This window comes from Dama dama, chromosome 20, assembly GCF_033118175.1.
Source record: "Dama dama isolate Ldn47 chromosome 20, ASM3311817v1, whole genome shotgun sequence".
Lineage (NCBI taxonomy): Eukaryota > Metazoa > Chordata > Mammalia > Artiodactyla > Cervidae > Dama > Dama dama.
In genome coordinates, this window is record NC_083700.1 from 13951759 (window position 1) to 13970268 (window position 18510).

Here is an 18510-nt window from a genome sequence, read left to right on the forward strand (position 1 = left end):
GACAGAGAATCCTGGCAGGCTAGAGACCATAGAATCACAAAGAGTTGGACACAACTGAAGAGACCGAGCATGCATGCAGAAATCATCATGTGCAACGACTGTCACACGTTACCCACAACCTGGGTGACAGCCCACTCTTCCCTGTCTTACTGACACTTGTGTGTGTAGGGTGATTAAGGTAGAGGCTGCTGCAAGGCAAAAGGATGTGCTCATTAGATATGGTTGAGAAGACACACTTACTAAAAATGACAAACATGCCATTTGAATTTCAGCAGGACCACTGCCTGATGAGACGCCCATCAAAGTCAGAATCTGCCTTTAGTTTGAGCTACCCGAGTTCTTAAAGAAGGCACTGATGTATTAATATGTACTGTCTTCAAAATTTGGAAATAGAATCAAACTATAAACAGGAGTGTATTTAATTTTCTTGGCCTCCAGAGCAGAGGAAACAGAGTGGCTCTCAGAAGACTCTTGTTCCTTCTATTTCTGTACACGTGTGCTTCCGATCATGTGACTTCTGATCCTGACTTCCTCAAACTTCTGACAAGCCACAGCCTCTTGAATCTAAGGCCAATTCTTGTTTTGATGAGACAGTACCTTCAGTTCCATGTCCTCTCCCCAACCTGGTCCTCATGCTGCTGAGGCTCCTGCTGCTGATCTGTGGTGAGTAGGACAACTCAGAGAAGGGTATGGGGTTCTATCCTCTTGCACCCTGCCTTCTGAAGCTTTGGGGCTTCTCAGGACTGAGTTTCTGCCCAGTGATGGTCAGGTGTGCTCAGATCTTTACTCCCCAGTGAGGGCTCAGAGCTGGGCAGAAAATCATAGATACTGGAGAGCCAGATTTTGGAAGAAAACTGCCATTTTAGTTTTTATCTCATAGTATGTGTTCACTTTCTGTCTTTCTTTCCTCTATTGATTCTGACTTTGTTCTTGGTGGTTCTGATAGCCACAAAGATAATTCATACAACAAATTGGCCTCTTAGTCCCTTTCCCTTCTTATCATCAAAATGATTTCCCTATTTTCTTCCTTGTGTTGTGTGTTAGTCACTCAGTTGTCTCTGACTCTTTGCAATCCCATGGACTGTAGCCTGCTAGGCTCCTCTGTCCATGGAATTCTTTCTCTGGGCAAGAATACTGGAGTGGGTAATTATTCCCTTCTCCAGGGGAGCTTCCTGATCCAGGGATCACCTGGGTCTCCCACATTGCAGGAAGATTCTTTACTATCTGAGCCACCAGGGAGGACCCCATTCTTCCTTGCCTTCCCCTATTCCTACCATCAAACCCCAGAACTTGTGATTACCAACAACCATCCCACTTCCAAAGTCTTTGATTTCAGCATCCACCTTCCCATCCAGTTACAGCATACTTCAGCTCACTTTCTCTAGTGCTCCAGTTTCAACATGCCTTCCACTCCCCAGTCTTACTTTTCCATTGTCAATTACTACACTCTGTGTCCTCACTTCTCAGAGTTCATCACAATACTCTCTTGGATACATCATCACCTCTCTTCCCCATAGTGCTCTTCTGACTGACATTCTTTTCTGCATGCTTTACACCTGTGCCTGAGCAACTGAATGTGACCCTAAACAAAAGGGACAATCCTGCTGCCTTTCTTTCTTTCTAAATGTAGTAAACCAATCTCAGGTGGCTATCAGAGGTGCCACACAATCCTCCTATTCTTTCAGAGTCAATGCTTTTCCATTTTTGATGACCACTTCCTCATACTCCCTCCTTTCTCCTCAAACTTTTCTCTTGTTACTCTTAATTTAGAACACTGAGAAAAATAAAAGCAATCAAAAAAAAATTCTTCATCTTTCCACTGCTGTATCTATCAACCTGTCCACCTCTGTATTTACATACTGTGCCTTTTCTCCCCATATTATGGATATATTTTCCCTCATCCTATTGAAGGCAGGATTCTCCACTTGTGCATTGGGCCCAGATTCCCTGGTCCCACTATCAAAATGTTTCTCCATCCTGGGCTCTTCCTATAAATACATAAGTATGCTATAATATCTTCTATTTTAAAATCATAAAAATGTAACCTTCATTTGCTTCACCATTCAGTTTATCCCTTTATAGTTTTCAGAGAGTTGCTATCTTTACCTGACCTCCTCCCATCCTTTCTTTTTAAAATTCATTGTCAATTTTCTTTGTAGTAAGATTAACTTTTTGATGCACTTTGATTTTTGACAAAGATTTGGAGTCATGTGACTACCACCACAATCAAAATACAGAACATTTCTATCACCTAAAAAATTCCCTCAAGTCCTCAATCCCTTTAGAGTCAACGCTTCCCAACCCTTGGATATTGTTAAACAGTTTTAGGTCCTTGTAGTTCTTCCTTATCCTTTCTTGGTCCCCCTTCAATAAATCTTTGCCTCTACCACTCCACTAAAACTGCTCTGATTAATATCATCAACCACCTCTATGATGCTTCACCCAGGATTCGATTTTTATTTCTCATTTTGTTCTACATCTCAGACCATAGTTGACCATTCCAACTTCTAGAAATACTTTCCCATTTGGCTTCTTAATATTATATTCTGTTGGTTTTCTTTCTAACTTATTACTGGATGCTTTACTGATCTCAAAGTGTTTGACTTTCCCAAGATTGGCATATAGATTTTCTCCATCCATACTCATTTCCCAAGTTATATACTTTAGTCATTTTATGTGCCATTTTAAACACCTTTAAATCAAGTTACTTATCCAACTTTGATCTCACTTTTGAACACCTTGCATATATTCAACTGCTATCCAACTGTCTAATATGTATTTTAATCCCAACATGTCCAAACAGATCCTTTGACTTACATGAACCACCACCACCACCATGGAATTTAACCTATTTCTCCCTACCATTCCTCCATCTTTGTAAACATCACCAACATTCTTCCTAGTATACTCCTAGATACACTTAATTCCTCTCTTTCCTCTATACTTTATATTCAATCCACAAGGAATTCCTATTGATTCTACCTCCAAACTTATACTGAAATTTGTCTCAATCACAGCACCAGTACTGCCTAACCTGAGCCATCATCCTCACTCTTCAAGATTAAACTCCCACTGATTTTCTCCCTGCTTTTCTTGCAAGTCTATAGTTCTTTCCACAGTGGAAGAGTGATTTTACAAATGGATATCAAGTCAGAACTGTCCATGGTCCCCAATTATACCATGAATGAAATCCAAAGCTATGACCAAGTCCACCAAGGCTTCTGTGACAGGCCCCTGCTTACTTCTCACACAAAACTATCAACCACTCTCCCCCTCAACTAGACAGTTCCAGGTGCACCTGCCTTCTCATTCTGCCTTGGACAAGCTCATTTCCTCTCGAGCTCTCTGTGTTTACTGTTTCTCTGCCAGGAATGTTGTTTTTTTCCCAAATACTCAGAAGCCTTGCTCTCTAATTCCATTCATGTTTCTACTCAGTTGACATCTATCTAAATAGTCAAGACCATCCCAAGATACTCTGAAACTTATTTTTCTGTTTTATTTTTCATATAGCACTGACCATTCTCTGAGATCATGTTGCATATTTATTTATTTTTTTATTGAAGGATAAATGCTTTATAGAATTTTGTTGTTTTCAGTCAAACTTCAACATTAATCAGCCCATATTTATTTTTTAACTGAATCTCTTCCACTATAATATAAATTCCTTAAGGGAAAAGATTGTCATTCAAGGTCACTCCTGCAACCTAAGTGCAATGTACAAGGCCTGACTTACAATAAGCACTCAAAATTATTTGTTGTATGGATGAGTAAATAAAATGTAATTTTTATGCTAGCCCTCATTGATTCTCTTCTTGTACCTGAGGAGCTAGTTATTCAAATAAACATTTATTCTAAAACTGTAGGCATCTCAGACTAAACTGGGCTAAAATAGATAATAATAGTGAGATAAAAGTTACTGAATGCTAGATGAATTCCAGACATTCTTCCAAGTGTTTTGTGGATATCAACTCATTTAATCTTCACAGAACTCTGTGAGGTAGGTTTATTATTATCTCCATTTTACAGGAAACTAAAGCACAGAGGGGTAAAGTGTTTTTCCCAGAGTCACACAGCTCATAAGAGGAAGAGCCAGGATTCAAATCAACATCATCTCACTACAAAGCCTACATCTCCCCCAGAATTTTCCATTTTTAACCATATGCTATAATATTATGGTAAATTCTTGAGGGATAAGAGAATCTTTGGAGAAACCTGAATTCTTTATCTGGACCTAAGCCTCCTCTGCTCTGAAGCTGTCAAATAAAGGGGCATCATGTCTTGCATATGACCTGGTGCACTCTCCTTGCTGATGAGTCAACAAGTCTTTAGAGCTGAGTCATCAGACTTCTGAGAGATGAGGTGAGGATAATGTGCTTGAGGAAGGAAGTCACTAAGTAGTTATGGAAAAAGATACCATCTCATAATCACAGGTGAGAGAAACTATCGGAAATTTTGATCACAAAACAGAAGTGTGTGTCATTTTGTAGGCAGGTGGTTGAAGTGGAATATGGGGAAAGGATCAGAGAGAAAGGAGGAAGGAAGCAGGGCAGGGAAGGGGTAGAAAAATAAAGTGGTAGGGAGGGAAAAAGAGAAGAACAGAGAGAAAAAGGAGAGAGGAAGGGCACAAGAAAAGGAAGGTGAGTTGTTGGGCAAATCCTCGGGGGAGTAAAACTTTAGATACGTTTGGGATTTGCCACCCCGTACTGACGGATCTCTGCTGAATTCTCTCCCAGCTCCACTCTGCGAATCAATTGGTGAGTGTCACTTCCTTTTCTTCTTCATGATCTGTGGGTATCTTGTTACTTGAGCTAGTGCATGAAGTCTGTGGTTGGTTGTCTGGTATCCAGTATATAGACGACAGCAGCTCCCTTGGGCCCAGATTGCTTGTGTTCACGCCAGTCTCTGCATGTGACGTGTACATACTCAGCTGATAGAGTGGGTCTTGCTCTGATCTTTAGACAGTCTTTTTTTACTGGGACATCTCAGTTTAGGGAGGGTGATGCTGTTTGCACAAGGAAGTCAGGGACTGCTGAAGACTGATGGAAGAATCTCTGCTCTCTGCTCAAAGAGCTCCAAAGCCCCTGTGTGCTCCCCAGTTGGGTGCACCACTAGAGGACTGAAGAAAATGCCAAAGTCATACCTCCGCAGAGAACAACATTATAGCCAGTGCTCGAGGCACATACAATTTGTAGACTGCTGCCTTCTTCCTATTTCCAGCCCTCCTCTCAGCTGTAACTGTTATCTCAGTGTGATTTCTTTCTCAGACTCTGGTTTATGCAAGCTTACTTCGTTACTTTGCTCCCAATTCAGTCTTATTTTTACCAGGCAAGGAGGGAAGGAAATTTTCCCCCAGAATAAATCTTCCAATAAAGTATGAAACTGAAGTTCCAATACTTTGACCACCTGATACGAACAGCTGACTCATTGGAAGAGACCCTGAGGCTGGGAAAGACTGATGGCAGAAGGAGAAGGGGGTGACAGAGGATGAGATGGTTGGATGGCATCACTGATTCAATGGATATGAACTTGGGCAAACTACAGGAGATGGTGCGGGACAGGGAAGCCTGGCATGCTGCAGTCCATGGGATACAAGGAGTTGGACTTGAGTTGGCAACTGAACAACAACAACAACAACAATATATCGAAGACTGTTCTCTTGTGCAGGTATAAAAGAGGTTATCCTGCTACTCCAACACAGGCTTCATGTGCAACTAGGAAGCACAGGAATTCCTATGACCAGAAATACTCAGTTACTCACCTGATGTTTGTCCAAGGCTAACTCACACCTTGTGTTGATGCCATGATGCCTTGCACCTGGCTCTACTTTTACTCCACAAGTGTGTGTGACTCATTGTAGCCTCAGTAGAAATTTAAAGCTACATCCAGGATGAAGAAACAAAGCTTTGGCCACCAGGAATTTTCCAGGTAGTCTCTGTGACTGAGAATTTTCTGAAACAAGCTCTGAACTGCAAGACTGACCTTTGGACCTGTGCAAACTGCCCTGTCCAGTGTCCTACTCCATCTTCACCTCAGACCCATTCAGAAGAGTGGGTTACAGTTGCCTTTTTAAAAATTCCCTTCCCTGCCCTGCTCCCAAGGCTGTGTTGCTCCTCAGTCCTCTGGGGATTACAATTTTCCAAGGAGAGAAAATGACTAAATGCACAGGGTATTCCATGCCGCAGCACAGGCAAACATTTGGGTACCATGAAAGTGAAAGTTGCTCAGTCGTGACTGACTCTTTGTGACCCCATGGACTAGATAGTCCCTGGAATTCTCCAGGCCAGAATACTGTAAAGGGTAGCCTATCCCTTCTCCAGCGGATTTTCCTGACCCAGGAATTGAACTAGGGTCTCCTGCATTGCAGGCAAATTCTTTACCAACTGAGCTATCATAGTACCATGGTTGAATTGAATTGTTTAAGAGTCCAAGGGTAAAGCATTCTGACAGGAAGGCTTGGAGATTATAGATGCTGGACCAGTAATCACCCCTTAGTGATCTAGAGCACTTAACATTTTTACCTGATAAGGAGACAAAGAGGCTTTTCTTAAGAATATTCTTAAAACTTCTCAAAGAACAGAGTCTCTGAAGGTTGGATAAACAAATGCCTATGAGCAAATGCTATCAGGGCTTTTGATATTTTATGAACTGCTGCAACTGGGATAGATACAGATGTAAGATGAAAGCAGAATACAACTTTACTCATCTTTAATTCATCCAGAAAAGAGTCCCTATGGCCAAAAAAGGATACACGGCTTCTGTAAGCGTTTGTATAGAGGTCCCAGAGCAAGGGATCTGGGCCACATGGATGTGTGGCTGCAGACTATTTCTTGGCAAGTGCATGCTTGTTCCTTCCATTAGGAATTCCAATAAAAGGGGCAGGAAAGAATAGTAAAGAAATCAAGTTCATCTGAGTATTTCCCAAACTGACTGACCTTCCATGTGTCATATTCTACCTCTGAAAGAGATAATGTGGGTCTGAGACATCAGGGAAAGGGGAACAGAAGAAAATGACAAGTACAGCTTATCACAAGGGTAAATGAAATATATTTTCCTAAAACTTGGAGCTTCGCCTTCTTCAATGCCAACTCTAGTGACAGTCATCAGTATCCCTGCATCCCAAGAGTGTTTTCAGGTCATGGATAGAAACTTCAAAGAGTAAGAGCCAGGTCAAAGGGAAGGGTTTGCCTTGTGGAAGGAAGTGACACTTTGTAGGGGCAGGATGGGAACAGTTGTGTGTGAGCAGTTGAAAGCCCATGGGCCATGTCCAGACGGGGTGGTAATGTGAGACGTGATCTGTGTGTCAATGAGCTGGTTCTCTGAGTCTTGCTGAGAATGCAAAGTGCTTCTGATCAGGATCTCTGAGTTCCATTGCCCTAGAATATGTGTTTATTTCTTCCCTCTAGAACTGTTACTGATAGTCAGCCCCTCTCCACCCATAGAGGGGAAAACAATGACCCTGACTTGTAAGACCCAGCCCCCTCCACAGAAGTTGGATGCCAAGCTCCAGTTCCGCTTCTACAGAGATGGTCGGCCCCTAGGGCTGGACTCGAATAGCCTCCCGGAATTCCGGATTCCTGCCGTGCGGAAGGCAGACTCAGGGTCCTACTGGTGTGAAGCAAAGATAACATCTATCAAATTCAAATTGAGCCGAAGAGTCCAGATAGCAGTTCACAGTGAGTGCCAGTGGGGACCTCTGCTGGGGTGGGCCAAGACGTGCAGAGACATGAGTCTGGTCTTACCTAACTATTGTGTTCTGCTCCTGCATGCATGGGTGCTGTTTGAGGCATGTACCTAAACTTCTGTTTATCAGAGTCATTTTTTAAAAAAAAACTTAGTTGATAATTTTTTAAACTTTTGGCTACATCCCACAGCATGTGGTACCTTAGCTCCCCAACAAAGGATTGAACTCAAGCCCTCTGCCCTGAAAGGCAGAGTCTTAACCGCTGGACCCCCAGGGACCTCTCTTTAGCTTTTTAAAATAACAGTTTTATTGATATATAATTCACATAGTGCAAAATCCACCCATTTGAAGTGCACAATTAGTTTTTAGGACATTCACAGTTAGACAGCCTTCACCACGATCAGCTTTAGACCATTTCCATCATCCCCCAAACAAATCCCTTATTCATTATCAGTCAGTCCCCATTTCCCCCTCCTCTCTCCCTAGCTCTATGCAGCCACCCATGTACTTTCTATCTCCATGGATTTTCCTATTCTGAAAATAGGAAATCCTATTCTGATTCCATCATATAAATGGAATCATGTAACACGCTGTCCTTTGTCACTGGCTACTTTCACTTAGGCAATATTTTCAAGATTCCTTGATGTTTAGATGTATCAATACTTCATTCCCTTTTACAGCTGAATAACATTTCATCATATGAATATACTGCATTTTATTTATCAGTTTATCAGTTGATGGACATTTGGGCTATTTCCATTTTTGACTGTTATGGATAATCTGCTGTGAACACTCATGCACAAATTTTTGTATAGGTATATGCTTTCAATTCTCTTAGGTGTAGAACTAGGAGTTGAAGTGCTGGGTAACCGAACTGCCAGACTGACTTCCAAAGTGGCTGAATCATTCACTCCACCAGAACTATATGAGAATCTTAATTTTTCCACATCATAAGCGGTATTTTAACAGATGACACCATAAATGTCAAAGTGAGGCATGTGAAGTTATGGTATCTCTTAATTTACTGGCAATAAACTCAAATAACTTTCAACTTTTAAGACTTGATTGATTCAACCTAAAAGAATAATATTTAAAATAGATGTTTAGAAAACAGCTTAATATTTATTTTATAAGAGTTCTTAAGCAGTCTTCCCTTATTCCTGCTATTCCTGTTTAAGCAAACAAAAGAATGTTTATAAAGACCTTACCGTATTTCATCATTGTGCTGGAGGGTGTGGAGGAGAAAGTTGCATAATATGTGGTTCCTGACTGTGAGAAACTGACACTTGGCTGGCATCTGAAACAACTAGGGTGGTCATGTTGTACAGGTTGACTATTGATAAAAACTGTAGAGAAGGGATAAATCTGACTGAGGAGGTAAGAGGAGGCTTTGAGGAAAGGGGGAAGGGCTTATGGAAGAGAAGTTGAGGTCTGACTTTGAAAGATAAAAAGGAATTGAAGGTGTTTTGTGATTCTGAACCACGTTATCCCATATCAGGGTTGACATTTCTGACATCCTCTCCCATTCTCAAACAAAGAGGTATCCATACTACCGTAAGCAAATGTTAATACCTCCTGAAAGCTGAGCTTTCCCAAACTTGCTCAAAACTCAACACTGTGGGCCTGGATCTCTACAAAAGCCATTGGATGGTTCATATGCCACAGACCCTGTTCTAGTGCTTCACACATGTTTAATTAAACCCTCACAACTGTAGGAGGTAGCTACCATTATCTTCTCCATTTTACAGATGGAAAATTGAGTCTCAGAGAACAAATAATTCGAACAAGCAAGCACACACAAGAAGAGTTGGAACCAACATTCCAACCCAGGCAGTTTGCTTTGTAACCTAGACTTGTAACCACTATACTACTGTGCCTTGAAACATGGGAGTTTGAGAGATCAGGGTTCTGGTAATCACACTGTTCTAGGCAGGGAGAAGACACTGCAATCTCCATAGGAATATTATGGTGTCTTTCTTACCCTGCCATCATCAACCCAACCAGTGCCAATTATGAATCAGCAGGATTCCTCACCTGTCCCTCATCCCACCTTTATATAAACTTTTGACTTGACCGGAGGCCTTTGCTTTCAGGACTGTCACAAGTACCCTGTCCCTGAAACCTTCCCTACTCAGGGCCTTCCTGTGTTGTCTTGTATTCATGTAGGAGTCCCTGTTGGTAACGTGAGCTTGGAGATACAACCTCCAGGTGGACACCTGATGGAGGGAGAGAAGCTGGTTCTTGTGTGTTTGGTCACTGGGGGCACAGGAGATATCATCTTCTACTGGTACAGAGGTGCCCGGGGTTTAAGCCTGAAAACAAAGACCCAGCGTTCACTGATGGCAACATGTGAGATTCCTGCAGTGAGAGAGAGTGACTCTGGCCAGTATTACTGTACAGCTGACAATGGCTATGGCCCCAGCCTCAGTGAGCTAGTGAGCATCACTGTCAGAAGTAAGTTCCACTGCCCTTCAGCTCAGCCAGCATGTTCCCCGGGGGCACCCTGAGAAAGTTCACTGGGGTTGAGCCTCTGTGGGCAGGGATTGGGAGTGTGCCATCATCAGAGACCCCTCTGTGACAGTCTACTATCTCTCGCAGTTCCAGTGTCTCGCCCTGTCCTCACCCTCAGGGCTCCTGGGCCCCAGCTGGTGGTGGGGCACATGGTGGAACTTCACTGTGAAGCCCAGAGAGGCTCTCCGCCAATCCTGTACCAGTTTTATCATGAAAATGTCACTCTTGGGAACAGCTCAGCCTCGTTTGGAGGAGGAGTGTCCTTCAACCTCTCTCTGACTGCAGAAGATTCTGGAAACTACTACTGCGAGGCCAACAATGGCCAGGTGGCCCAGCGCAGTGAGGGGGTACCACTCAACATCAAAGGTATAGCTTGAGTTGTGGAGCTGTCTTGGTCAATGTTTCTTCTCAGCATCCTGGAAGAGTTTTGCTGACCCCACAGTTTTGCTGGTGGGTATGCTACCAAAGATGAGGCTTTGCAGGTAGTCCTGTCCTGGGGGATGTATCCAAGGGGCTGTGAGGACATCAAGGCTGGTTCCTCTCTTCTCCTCTCATCAATGTGATAAGCTGCAAGTCCAGAGGTGCATAAATAAATCCCACTTGCCCCAGGAAGAGCAGGAATGGCCTCAATCCATGCTCAAAATATCTGCTCCCCAAACCCAAGCCCTTCTTGGCAGCTCATTTACAGGTCTCTTCCTTCAGTTCATATGGAAGACAGAAATGAAGTTCTTACTTCAGGAATCATTGAGTTGCTGCTTGGCATCCTTGCTCCCACCACTTTGGCCATATTATTTTGCTTCTGGCTCAAGAGAAAAATAGGTTAGTATTTATAGAGATTGGTATTTTGTTACTGTGACCTTTGTTTTCACTGAAATAAGGCTAGATTTGTGACATCTATACTATTAAGGATGAATATATTCCATTAGCTACCTTGCCTACAGATTTGCTCACAGGCCCTCCCCTCAACTTTCCAGCACACAGGTCAGTATCTATTAAAGTAGTGAAAGTTTTTAGTAAAACCCTTCATCCCCACATGTTATCAGTTGAGGTTAAGCTGATACCTTGAACTTCAGTGGTTTAATGTTTATACAAAAATGTAACTATTTAAAATAACTAATCAGCCACTGGAAGAGAAATACAATGAACAGTTCCAGTCATACTGACTATCTCCCAGTTAAAGTCAATGCACTAATTCTTATTTGCTTTAGAATACTGTCACATGATTTTTTTCTCCCTGAAATGCTCAACCATGCATTCACACAGTCTGTTCATTGTTGTCTTTGTCACTTTTCAGTTTAAATGTCATTTTCTCCAAGAGGCTTCACCTGGCCACACAGCCTACAATTCTCTTCTAAGTGGCTCGGCCGGTAAAGAATCTGCCTGCAATGCAGGAGACCTGGATTCGATCCCTGGGTTTGGAAGATCCTCTGGGGGAGGGCAAGGCAACCCACTCCAGTATTCTTGCCTGAAGAACCCCCATAGACAGAGGAGCCTGACGGGCCACAGTCCATGAGGTTACAAAGAGTCGTACATGACTGAGTGACTAAGCAAATCATAGCGCACGTTCTTAATCAGAGTACCAATAGCTTCACACTTCATTTCAACTGATAATTACATATTTATTTGCATTTAATCTCAGGTTTCCTGTTCTCCATAGAGCAAGTTGGAAATGGGGCAAGAGAGGATGCGAGATTCAGGCTTAAATTCCAAGATTTTCAGGCATATTTGGAGACCTCACCCAAACTGTAATGTCTGTGGCAGTGCATTTTGTCATGATAAGATTAGGTTGAAAAGTGAGTGTTAGTTGCTCAGTTGTGTCCAGCTCTTTGCAACCTCATGGACTGTAGCCCACCAGACTCCCTTGTCCATGGAATTCTCCAGGCAAGAATAATGGAGTGGGTAGTCATTCCCTTCTTCAGGAGATCTTCCCAACCCAGGGACTGAACTTGGGTCTCTTGCATTGCAGGCAGATTCTTTACTACCTCAGCCACCAGGGGGGCACTTTCAGGATTAGACTGTATGGTTGTAAAGCCAAAGCCAAAAAATGTTATAGGTCTGGGTACAGAGGCTATGGCTCAAGTCCAGTGTTGATATTAACTGCCTTTGCCAACTCAATGGACTATTCTGGACCTAAAGCTCTTCAACTGCAGTATGAAGGATCTGCCCAAATAATTGCCAAGATGTACTCTGGGCACAAAAGAGCACCTTGCAATGGGCGTGCTAGAACAAGACACATTCCCTGCACAAGGACTGTATGAAACACTGAGAGAGTTGCTCCACTGACATGTTTGTTCATTTGTTTGACTTTCAGGCAGACGTACAGCCAAGGATGCAGTCAGGTGAGACCTCTGTTTGCTCTGTGTGCGCTGATAATATAGATAAATCTATTAAAATATTCTTGAATTGTTCTCTCTTGTCAGCTTTTCTCCATGTTTTATCACACCTAAAACTGCCACTCCAGAGTTCTTCCACTGGTAACTTCATTTGCTATTCCTTTTCTTTTATGTAACTAATTAATTTAAATCCTTTCATCATTTGTCCTAACATCTCCTTCACTAAGTCTGCTGAATAAGAAAGCTATACTATATCGATCAGTTTCATACATTTATTCGATCAATTAACCAATATCTGAGAGTATGTAAATCATTTTATTGAGTTCCAGAAATCATGAACACATGGAAAGATTTTGAGAGATTTGAAGTATTTTAGAGTAGTTAAGATATACACACATTTCCAGAATACAGGCCAGAGAATAATCAACATACTGAAAAATTGTTGATGACATTTCTTAGAAGATTAAAGGAGGAAGATATTTTTAAAAATTTATTTCTGATTTTATTTTGTTGACATATAGTTGATAATTGTGTTATTTTCAGGTGTATAGCACAATTATTCAGCTATCTTAATATATTCTTTTTCAGATTCTTTCCCCTTATACACTATTACAAAACTCTGAGTAAATTTCCCTGTGCTATATAGTAGGCCCTTGTTGATTTAGAGGAAGAAAAGATTTTTAAAATACTTTCATTGGGAAATATCAGTATTTAGTTGATACATTTTTATAGCATGTTATTATTTTTGCCAGTAAAAACTAGACTTTTTTGCAAATCAGAATAGTTGAAATTACTGATTTCATCTATTTGTAATTCCAATTACAAATTAGATGTACTGAAATTTTTCAGTAATACATGTATATGCAAGACCATTATCTTTTCCTTCCTCAAGCTGCTTGTTCTATATAGCAACTGCTTTCCATCTGGAGTAAATAAATATTTTTTCATTCAATATTTACTGAGCACCTATGATGCAAATATCACTATCCTGGGTGTGGGCGATACCATAGAGAGCTGTCAGATAAGGACCTTACACTCCTGGAATATGTACTCTATGGATGCTCAGCAATGCCCTGCTCACTGCAAGCATAGAGTGATGGCTTGTACCAGACAGCTATGCTGATTGCTGATTTCCACATAAATTAGCATTCTCTCAGGACATTTCCTCCTTCAGGCTTCTCTCCTTCACTGTTTTACTCATGGTCCCAGATAGTTATGTCTGGAACATCTGGGATTCTATCCCAAAGAGATAATGTATGTTTCTGTGTTTGCAGGAGCATTCCCAATCCTGTACCCCAAGAATCCAACTACTTCAACTCACAAGCCCCAGAGGAACTACACCCTGACTATGAAAATGGTGAGGCTTCCCAAATGACCTGGGCCGAAGTAGGCAGAGGGGGCTGGTGATGTCTCTGAACCGAACCTGAGTCTGCTGTGTCCCCGCCACCTCTACAAATCAGTGACTCATCTGCCGTCATGGCTGTGATAGGTAGTAGGTACAGAGTGAATTAAATGTTTAGAAGAAGGGGCTGTGTCATATAATGATGCTTCCTTCTCTTTCAGTGAATATTGTAAGTGGGGATGAGGTTTATTCTTTGGTGTACCGTGTGCAACAGGAACAGCCATCAGCAGCAGGTGAGACAAGAGAGTGTGAGTTTGTCCCTGATTTTGTCTTTCCTGGAGCCAGGAGGATAATCAGTGACTGTGTATGGCAACATGGCAGCTGGCACTGCTGCTTCTACCCTTGGAATTGAGTATGAGTATTGCTATGCCTATCTGAAGATTGGCCTGTGGTCTGGAAGCTGCCTTGAGTAGGTCCCAGTGAGGATGCCAACTTGTGTATCTCATTTCCTGTCTGATGGCAGCCTTGGAAATGGTACCAACTCTGTGTTCCCTATAGCACCCCAAAGGCTGCCTAGCTGTGGCTGTAGCCCCATCCCGTGCTTGATGCACACAGAAATACTGAGAGGTATTGATGCCAGGGGGGCTTCCCTAGTGCTCAGTTGGTAAAGAATCCACCTGCCAATGCAGGAGCTGCAGGTTCAATCCCTGGGTCAGGAAGATCCCCTGGATCAGGAAATGGCAATCCACTCCAATGTTTTTGCCTGGGAAATCCCATGCACAGAGGAGCCTTGTGGGCTACAGTCCATAGGGTTGCCAAAGAATCAGACACAACTTAGCAATTAAACAGCAACAACAAATGCTAGGAGGGACCGTCTGGCCCTCACACCTGCATGTGCCAATTTTCCTAGCCATATTTGTGATAGGCAGAAAAGCAAGACAGAAAATATCAATGGATGCAAGTTACAGGAAATAGGAGAGGAAGAAGCCTTTATTAACGTTAATTTAAGGAAGGACTCTAAAGGGAATCTCACATCTATTTGTCTTCACAGAATCACCCCTGGGGATACATCCTGGGGATATGGTGAGTTAGAATCTTTGTTCTTTCTTCCTTGCTCTTTCACTCCCCTTCTGGGGACTGGGTCTCAAACTTCTACAACTATGGGCACTTAGGAAAAACAAAAGATTTCATCATCTATCTCCTATTTTTATCTCCCTATACAATGGGGATAAAAACATCCAATTACAACAGTAAAATGTCTTTATATAAGATAATTTTAGAGGCTCACATATGCATATTTTTAGCAATGGATGTATGAAGGTTTGTAGCTTAACTGTAGTGCATGCTTAGTCTAAAAGTTCTATTGGTCCAAAAATCTTTCTTCTGAAATACTGTTGAACCATGCATACATCACTTTGTGCTGTAAGGCTAGCCAAACAACATGTCAAAAACTAAATTGATATTGAATAAAATGAAACTAAGAGTGATTTTTGTCATTGAAAAATTGGTAATTTCTAAACCTTGATCAATTCAAGACTTCACTAATAACACAAAATTGCTTTCAGAAAATTGCAGAAACTCCAACTTTGCATGTGTGCAAATAGAAGAGGTGCTTTGTAATTTTGTCTAGTGTGGTGTGGCAGCCAACTGTCTCAGAACAGAATTCAAATCCTTGATAAACTCTAGCGACAGGCTAAATTTAGTTTATGAATATGAAATTCTGATACCCTTAAAAAATTTTTGCCCATGGAATGGCCTAATAAAGGCTCATAAAAATGAAAGAAGGTTTTGCATATGTAGTTCAGTTTACAGTTCATCAGGAGCATGTCTGTAGCCCAACAATGGGACCAAGCCCTTTGAAAATGCCTAGGGCCACAGTCTTCCAAAAAGCTCTGTGTTCTGTCTTGAGTGATGCACCATGGTAGGATGCATCCAGGTTGATCAGAAAGAGAACCCGTGGAAAATATGTTCTACTTGTTTTCCTTGCTCAAGTTCTATCCATGTTCTATCCTGCTCAAGTTCTACCTTTGCTCCTAGGACCCCTCAGCCATATATTCCAGGCTGAAGAAGGCAGATCTTACAGATATGGACTATGACGATGTTATGTAGAGTTACAGAAGATTCTGCTCTTGGAAAACCATCCATGACTCCAAACCTCAGAACTATTATGTCCTTCAGAGATCCTGGGAGAATTAGCATTCCAGTACACCTCATCCAGGTGCTTTCCTCCATAAAACTATTTCTGCATCTACTGTGAAGTGCAGTTTGCTCAAGCTTTGACGAGATCATCTAGAAGAACCAACCTGAACTCAGAAGTGGGAAAAACTTTGTTATTAGAGCTTGATTCCTATTAGTTCTTTCAGGTACAGATCAAACTCTGCTCTAAATTCTCTCTCTGTAAGTGGAAGCAGGATGGGAATATAAGAACTTGAGATCTTGGGGGTAGTGAGACAGTGAAGCTTAGAGTGCCTGAACCCAAGGTTAGTGATTTTTGTGGGACTGCTCCATACAGAGAGATGCATCAGTATATATATATATATATTGTTTTTTTGCAAGGGCTTTCTCTGGGCAAACAGTACAGAGCTCTAGCCATGTTTCTTAGATTGATCATCCTGTTCCTCCATAAAATATGTGACTCAGTGAATTTGGGGGTCACTATTACCAAACTAGAATTAAATCAAAGTTACATAAAATTCTGTTGTGGTTGCATTCAGTTTTAATGACATATTTTATATGCACAAGCCAATCTAGATGCCGCGGTGTTTATAATGAGATATAGTCTTTGTAAGTTTCACTGCATCCACAGTTCTATATTTGTTGCAGCTTCTAGAAGTTTTAGGAATATGTTTTCTTCCTTAATTCATGCTTTTTTTTGGAAATGTGATAATATGGTTTGAAGTCCATATTTTAATTTTAAAACAATCATAAGCTAACACACAAATTAAAACATTTGAAAAGTATATAATGTAAAAGTTAAAGTCTTCGCTATAAGTTAACACCACAAGTGGTACCCATTGTTAAAAGCTTAGCATTGTTAAAATCTTAACTCTGCAGATATGTTTCTATTTTTTTGTAGTAACACTTCTACATACATGTGAATATATTTAGAAGTATATATATTTAATAAAATATCATGAAATATTTTAGAGTCTGTACTATTTTAAAAGGCTGTGTAGTATCCTGTGATATGATAAATTATAATATATATTTTCTTTTTTGTTTTAGCAAAGTATAAATAACATAAAATTCACAACTTTAATCATTTTTGAGCTACCAGTCTTTTCTTTATTTTCCACTTGTCAAATTCTTTGTTTATTTTTTCTCATTTGTGTTTCTTCTATTTTTCTTTTTTTTATTGTGATAATGTTGGTTTATAATAGTGTATACATTTTATATGTATATTTGTAATTTTACTTTTATTTACACTACAGTGTGCTGACCATCAGGAGTTTAGTTTCAGTCTATTACCATATAATTAGTTCCCTTACCCACTTTGCTATCCTCACCCCTCTTCCCCTTTGGAAACTGCTAATTTGTTCTTTGTATCTATGTGATGGTTTTTGTCTTGTTTTGTGAATAGTGTAAGACAGGAGTCCAGTTTCATTATTTTGAATATGAATATCCAGCTTTCCCAACATCACTTATCAAGGAAACTGTCCTTTCTTCACTGAGTATTCTTCATTCTGTTGTGAGCTATTAGTTGAACATACATGCATGAGTTTATTTATGGGCTCTCAATTCTGTTTCATTTGTCTATGTGTCTGTTTTTATGTCCATACCATACTGTTTTTATTACAAAAGCTTTGCAATATAGTTTAAAATCTGGATATGTGATGTCTTCAGCTTTGTTCTTCTTTCTCGATATTGCTTTGGCTATTTGATGACTCTTGTAGCACCATACAAATTTTAGAATTCTTTGTTACATTTCTGTGAAATGAATGTCTTTGGGATATTGATAGGGATTACATTAAATTTAGAGATGGCTTTGGGTAGTTAACAATATTAATTCTCTCAATCCATGAACAAAGGATATATTCACATTTATTTGTGTCTTCTACATCTTACATCAATGTCATACAGTTTTAATTATATAGATCTTTCACCCCTTTGGTTAAATTTATTCTTAAATATTTCACTGCTTTTAATGCTATTCTTTTCAGATAATTTGTAGTTAATGCATAGAAATGCAACTGATTTTTGTCTTTATTTTTTATTTTGAAACTTAACTGTATTTTATTATTTCTAGCAATTTTTTGGTGGCGTTTTAGGGTTTTCTATATATAAATCATGTCATCTGCAAACAAAAATTTACTTCTTTTCTGATTTGGATGGCTTTTTAAATTTTTTAAATTTTTTTCTAATTGCTTTGGCTAGGACTTCTAGTATTAAGCAGAATAGGTAGGAGTGAGTACTCTTGCTTGTTCCTGACATTAGAAGAAAAGTTTCAACCTTTCACATTTAAGTATGATATTAGCTGTTGATTTGTCATTTATGGCCTTTATTATATGGAGGTACATTCCTTCTATATACAATTTTGAAAGTTGTTATCATGAAACATTTTGTCAAATGCCTTTTCTGTGCCTATTGAGATAATTTTATAGTTTTAATTTTTCATCTATTAAATTAATATATTACTGCACCAC

General features: G+C 40.4%; 1 protein-coding gene across 4 annotated transcripts; it reads left to right on the top strand.

Annotated features, from left to right (window-relative positions):
- Nucleotides 1-413: 413 nt before the first annotated feature.
- Nucleotides 414-17008, top strand: FCRL1 (Fc receptor like 1). 4 transcript variants are annotated; one of them, XM_061120451.1, is made up of 12 exons: nucleotides 514-663; nucleotides 4027-4430; nucleotides 4734-4754; nucleotides 7404-7673; nucleotides 9848-10135; nucleotides 10280-10558; nucleotides 10895-11011; nucleotides 12504-12531; nucleotides 13800-13882; nucleotides 14089-14160; nucleotides 14919-14950; nucleotides 15905-17008. In XM_061120451.1, the coding sequence occupies exons 4-12, from the start codon at nucleotides 7451-7453 to the stop codon at nucleotides 15974-15976; spliced, it is 1194 nt and encodes a 397-aa protein (XP_060976434.1). In that variant the 5' UTR covers nucleotides 514-663; nucleotides 4027-4430; nucleotides 4734-4754; nucleotides 7404-7450; the 3' UTR covers nucleotides 15977-17008. The 4 variants fall into 4 exon arrangements, with proteins under 4 accessions (XP_060976433.1, XP_060976432.1, XP_060976434.1 ...); XM_061120450.1 differs by lacking the exon at nucleotides 4027-4430 and having other exon boundaries at nucleotides 414-663; nucleotides 7440-7673; XM_061120449.1 differs by lacking the exon at nucleotides 4027-4430 and having other exon boundaries at nucleotides 416-663.
- The last annotated feature ends 1502 nt before the right edge of the window (nucleotides 17009-18510 follow it).